A 6447-nucleotide genomic window follows, 5' to 3' on the forward strand; every position below is an offset into this window, starting at 1 on the left:
GATAATACTACAATTTGTTAACAAAATAACATTATTGTAGACCTAGGCTACATGTTTGACCCGCAAAATAATTAGCCTGTAAATTTGAACGAATTTACTGTGGTAAAATAAATTTAGTCCATTTCTGTCATTTGATTGTAGTCAGTGTGGTTAACTTTGCACTTTCTTTGTTCTTCATGACTTAAAGAATACATTAGTGAATTAATGTATCAATTAAATACTCTACTGTCAATATGGTCTTAGCTATTTGGTCTAAAGAACAAATACATGGAGAAAGAAGTTGTAAAATGTTTTTTGTTTGTGTTTAAGAAAGATAGAAAGAAAAAAAAGACATGTAGCCAACAAAGATTAGCCTACCTGGTGGAGATAAATGTAAAATTTACCTGGCAAATAATAAAATATGAGAAGAAATTTAGTAACAGCCTACCCGTGCATTTCCCCAAAGTTATATTGATCAGCAGAACATCTATTGAATTTTATGTCTGACAGTAGCCTATATTTTCTTTTCTCGAGACATTTAAAGCGTTTTTCAATCACAATAGTTACAGCAGAATTAATTTCCCGTCATGTAATGATGGTATGAGTTATATAAAAGCAAGTTTTTTATACTAGTAGCCTACTGCGATTCTACTAGACATTCTGCCTAAGGTTTTCATTGTATCTTCAGACCGATACATAGCCTATACTGTATTCTGAGATGAAAAATGCCTTGAGATGATCCTAATAGAGTCATCGTGAGGTGACAGAAGGAGATCGGTGTTAGTGAGGCTCTCTTAAAGACCGACACTGCACCCTAGTGGTTCATTTCTTAAAACACTGGCGATCTAACTACAAATTACTGTCCTCATTTCTATTTTAGCAAGGCTAGACAAAATTTGTATTCATATAATGATCATATCATTTTTAATACCTTGCACTGAAGCAATTTAAGTTAACAAAAAAAGGACACAACATATAATACAAAATGCACCCAATATTTTTTTACCACTTAATTTATTTTCAAAAATACAAAACAAAAAAATAAGTTTATATGCACAGAAAGCTATTAAAATAGAATGTGGAATACAAAATATTTACACCAATTGATATTTTCACATAATCCTATCTTGTCCGTTTGTCTTTTATAGCATAATGGAGTACCAGTGGTTGTGCCTAAAAGGGAGACAAAGAGGAAAAAATTAGAACATGAATGAAAGGTTTAACAAAGTATCATCCTGTTGACTGACACTAAACAGACACTGCGGGCAGAACTTCATCCGTCGCACTTAAAAACATATGAAGCATGGAATTACTTGTGCTAAATTCTCACAAAGCTTTGACGCCCCACAAACCATGAAACAATATGGAAAATAGCACTTCCATTGCATATTTCAGACCACAAGGCGACATCAGGCGTATGGCTTTTCCTAGTTCTATTAAATCTCTGCCTGTGATTCCCCTTAGAAGACTCTTTCAGTGAGTAAAACAGAGCACAGTAAATCACTACAGAAATGAAGATCCCACCTACAGGGAAAGGCAACCGGGCTGATAGTGTGAAAGAATGCAGTATGAAATTAGCTGGAGACGCATGAGACTACGATACCTTTCCAAACCAGTGAGACAGCCAGAGACGCTTCATGGTCATGTGATCTGGGAGAGACTCATTATTGAATAACATCTGGACCTGCAGCGTAACAAAGAGCACACAGTGAAGAGAGAAGAGAACAGGGCAGGAGGATGGAAAAGAAAACAATGAGAGGTTTAGTTTAAAATCTCTCTCTCGAACTACATTTCACAATTAAAACATTTATTTTTAGCTGGTCGTCCTATTTTAACTTTGATTCTTTCTATTATAGAATTGAACAACAAATTCTCCTAATTGGGATGTACAAACCATACATGCATTTACATAATCAAAAGTTGTCTTTTTGTCTAATACAGTGCCTTAGTTATGTTCACTAACAACAGACTAATCATCTGTAAGCTCAGTGAAAGAAAACAGGAAAATTATTTTGTTTCCTACTTCATTTTCAACAGAAAAGCACATTCACTTGTACTATTTTGTATACTGAATGAATTTTATACGAGGTTGCAATTGCATATAGTTAGAAACAAATAATTATTTAAATTAGTGGACCAGAGGCCACAAAAAAACATGAGATGCCATTCATCTAAAATGTCATTTCTATTAATACATCATTAATATCATTTTAATTCTATTTTAGCGTATTTATTACTATTTATTAACAATGTATTAGTGCTTATAGTAGTTGTTTTAGTGTAAATTCAAAAATGTGTGTGTATATTATATATATATATATATATATATATATATATATATATATATATATATATATATATATATATATATATATATATATATATATATATATATATATATATATATACACACACACACACATATATATAATATTTATATTATTTAAAAAAAACTATAGATAGATAGATAGATAGATAGATAGATAGATAGATAGATAGATAGATAGATAGATAGATAGATAGATAGATAGATAGATAGATAGATAGATAAATAAAATAGGAATGACTGAACTGAATGTGATGTAAAACTTTCTGGTATGTAAAAGTAAAAGCAATGGCTCTATAAAGCGAGACAAAAAAAAAAAGGTGTCACACCTGATGTTTTTCCACGTTAAGTCGATGACATAACACTTTCCTCAGATGTCGTACCTCAGCCCTGACAGAACAACGCACAAATTTCTGCTGCAGGAACATAATTTACAATAAACAAATGCATCATTGCTTCTAATATTTAAAAAAAACAACAACCAATGTTTAGGTTTTCTTGAGAATGAATCAGTGTACATTCATATTCCTTCTTTGGCTGTTGTCTTACCTGTAGAGTTAATTTATTTTTGTCCTTCCCTGAAAATGATGAGCTGTAAAAACAAGACGAAATTATAATAGGATTCTTTTGATGCACCTACGCTAACCATTAAAAAGCTTGAAGTGAGTACGATTTTTTATGTTTCAAAAGAAGTCTCTTATGCTCACCAAGGCTGCATTAATTTGATAATACAATAATATTATTACTGTTTAAATTAACTGTTTTCTACTCAAATATATTTTAAAATGTAATTTATTCCTGTGATGCAAAGCAGAATTTTCAGCATCATTACTCCAGGCTTCAGTGTCACACGATCCTTCAGAAATCATTCTTATTAATATACTGATTTGCTGCTCAATAAGCATTTCATATTATTATCAATGCTGAAAACAGTTGTGCTGCGTAATATTTTTGTGGAAATCATGATTCTTTTTTTTTTTTTAAGGACTCTTTGATAAATAGAAAGTTCAAATAAATAGCATTTATTTGAAATTGAAATCTTTTGTAACATTATAAATGTTTTTACTGTCCTTATCTATCAAATTAATGCATTCTTGATGAATTAAAGTATTAATTTCTTTAAAAAAAATCTTATGGATCTCAAAGAATAAAAAGAAAACTAATGGAGGGGAAATCACCATAAGCTTTACTGCTGTCTTCCTACCTTTGCCTCTCCAAACATAGAGAGACCTGTTCGTCGTATCTGTAGAAATGAGCTTTGGAGTGGTCAAAGCTTGTGTAAGGTAATCCCGTATTATCTGGAACTGAATCTACAAGAAAACACAAACATACTTAATATGTAAAGTATGTTCTTAATAAAATCAAATCAACAGCAGCATCTATCGACATGCTGTCACTTACCTTCTCCAGACGGCTGTATGATGCGTTCAAGACCTCGTGACTGATAGAATTCTTTAATTCGTTTGTCTTCACCTGAGAAGACCAGATGGATATTTAACCATGACTGACCAGGAGACAAACAGAAATTCAGGTTCAAATGATCCTGTTCTTTGTACTTACTCTCTTGTAAACCTGGGACTAGTTTGTAGACGATGTCTTGCATAACTCTGTCCAGCTTTAGATTCAGCAATGGCTGCGTTTCATGGATTTTGATGTTACACATCGGACAATACTTGCTGGTCTGGAGATACTTCACAATGCAACTCTTACAGACTGCAGAGAGACGTGGAATGAAAATGAGTAAGTATTCAGTTTAATAACACAGCTTATGAATTTCTTCTTCATATGTCACAAATGATAACTGAGAAGTAGGCTGCTATAGATCTGTGTTCATTTGAGTGTGTTATTAGGAGAGAAATCAAGTACAAAACACTTACATGTATGGAGGCATTCTGTGATGGTGGTTGCGTCGATAAAGTATCCTGCACAGAGGTAGCACACAATGTGTTCATTTAGGTCCTTTATCTTTATTTGAACTTCTTCCTGTAAAACAAACAGGTAGTTTGAGATCACTGTGACATTCTGCATGCATAATAAGAGAAAAATTGTTATCCCATGTTAAACTGTGTAAATAAAACACTTTTTTAAGTTTATCCTTGGCGTCCTCATCTGTCACCTTGTGCGAGTTTGGTAAAACTATCATTCATAGCTGAAAAAAACATTAAAGGTTTGTCATTCCAATAGACTTATTTTAGGGAGAAGAACTCTCGAAAACATGTAAAATTTGACAAATAGAGAAAAAAAAGACATCCATTCTATAATTTCTATTTAGCCTGCCCTACACATACAAATAGTTCAATCAAAACTAAAGCTGCTTCAGCAGTGTCCGTTTGTAACACGCTAAAATTGAACTAAAACTACATTTTTATGACCACATAATTATTAGAACGACTATGTGGATTTTTGTACTTTTCATTTGGTAAACAGCAGGACTATTATGCCAAAAAGTAACATTTAATTTAAAACAAAATTTAAGTATAAGTTCTTAAAACTAAGAAATATATATATAGTGTGTGTGTGTCCCGGGACCACAAAACCAGTCATAAGCAGCATAGGGATATTTGTAACAATAACCAACAAATACATTGTATGGGTCAAAATTATTCATTATTCTTTTATGCCAATAAATCATTAGGATGTTAAAAATTCTATTAAATATTATATTTTCTTAATATTTACATTTTTTTGCACCCTCAGATTCCAGATTTTCAAATAGTTGTATCTTGGCCAAATATTGTCCTAACAAACCATACAGCATTGGTCCAGGGTCAAACACACACACACACACACACACACACACACACACATATATATATATATATATGCTAAGTGCCTCTTCAGACATGGAAAACAATGGATAACAAAAGTAATTTCTTGCGGACAACTATTTAACGTACATGCACGCGCTTCTTACTGTGGTGCGGCAGAAGCGCACTTCACTTTTCAGCGAGTCAGGTGTCATTTGTAAACAGGCCTGCCATTGACCGAATTATACCAGAGTAAGTTAAATACGCGAGCACTGGTTTAATAATCAATCACTGTCAGGACATCAAGCCCCTGCATTACAAGGACTCGAGGTCGAAGAAAACGGCAGGACAATGATCATAGAAGTTACATTACGTCCCATGAATTATGAAGTACAAAATGCATTTTCTGTCACGCATGTTCAACACGGGACACGCGCTGCCGATAATGCACGCGGTAGATCTACGGATGCACTTGGCCAACCTGCATTAATAAACATGTGGGATATCACAGCGCAGCACGCGACGTGAACGAGCACCGTTATATTCCTGCAAGACCTCATAAAACAACCCGTTTTACTAGTGTGCTGACTGTTGAAGTTGGGAAAAACTACAACGCAAGAGATTCGACTGGGACAGAAATGACAAGAAACCCCTCGCCACGGAGAACAAAAACACAACCCCTAGACACAGTGGATTGATTCCTCGCAACACTCACGCCTGCGCAGACACGCAGCAAGGTCTCGCGCTCCATCTCTCGGCTTTCGCGCCACACAGATCGCCCCTCTCGCGCGCGTTTATAGGAAGCGCGTGGCGAAAGACGGGCCGCTGAAGCGATTTTGGTCCCTATCACTCACCTCGTTCCGTAAAGGGTCGAGCTTGTAGACGTTCTGCAGCTGATTTCTTAGCCGCATAGCTATCGCCATCGGACCTTGATCCGCCATCTTTGGGAATTCTGCATACTTCCGGGTAACCGGAGAGTGGGTGAGAGGCGGGGATCATCTGCTGGTGTTTCCACACACACTCTCTTATTTCCATCCCACACTGGTATTATAGTTGGGCGTGTGCAAACATCTCTCTAAAGAATTCTTAGTTTCTAGGCTAACATTAGGCTTTTTTATATTACATCTTATGCATATGAGTAACTTTTTGTGATATCAGCAATTTCTGTGAGAGTGATAATACCTGACAGGATGATAATACCCATAGACTCAAATTGAATCGAATACAATATAACTAAATGTTCAAGACTTGAGGGGTCAAAAGGTATACATTTAAGAATCTTTCAGTGGCAAACCCATATTGATCAACCACTTTTTGACAGAAAATCAAGACTAACATTACTGTCTTGATTCTGAGACCTTCATGTGTGAAAGATATTTGGACTAAAATGAAAAC

General features: G+C 34.7%; 1 protein-coding gene across 2 annotated transcripts; it reads right to left on the reverse strand.

Annotated features, from left to right (window-relative positions):
- Nucleotides 1-983: 983 nt before the first annotated feature.
- On the reverse strand, nucleotides 984-6188 carry pcgf1 (polycomb group ring finger 1). Of its 2 annotated transcripts, none has more exons than XM_079438703.1 (9): nucleotides 5907-6188; nucleotides 4183-4288; nucleotides 3866-4018; nucleotides 3707-3778; nucleotides 3510-3615; nucleotides 2855-2897; nucleotides 2635-2721; nucleotides 1583-1663; nucleotides 984-1152 (listed from the first exon to the last, which is right to left on the reverse strand). In XM_079438703.1, the coding sequence occupies exons 1-9, from the start codon at nucleotides 5991-5993 to the stop codon at nucleotides 1102-1104; spliced, it is 786 nt and encodes a 261-aa protein (XP_079294829.1). In that variant the 5' UTR covers nucleotides 5994-6188; the 3' UTR covers nucleotides 984-1101. The 2 variants fall into 2 exon arrangements, with proteins under 2 accessions (XP_079294829.1, XP_079294830.1); XM_079438704.1 differs by having other exon boundaries at nucleotides 2635-2718; nucleotides 5907-6095.
- Nucleotides 6189-6447: the final 259 nt, after the last annotated feature.

Source organism: Barbus barbus (assembly GCF_936440315.1).
Source record: "Barbus barbus genome assembly, chromosome: 17".
Taxonomy (NCBI): Eukaryota; Metazoa; Chordata; class Actinopteri; order Cypriniformes; family Cyprinidae; genus Barbus; species Barbus barbus.

Coding starts and splice junctions, on each gene's coding strand:
- pcgf1 (XM_079438703.1), bottom strand. CDS start 5,993: ATGGCGGATCAAGGTCCGATGGCGATAGCTATGCGGCTAAGAAATCAG. Junction 4,289..5,906: donor TCGACCCTTTACGGAACGAG/GTGAGTGATAGG, acceptor TTTGTTTTACAG/GAAGAAGTTCAAATAAAGAT. Junction 1,153..1,582: donor TGTCTCACTGGTTTGGAAAG/GTATCGTAGTCT, acceptor TCTCCCTTTTAG/GCACAACCACTGGTACTCCA.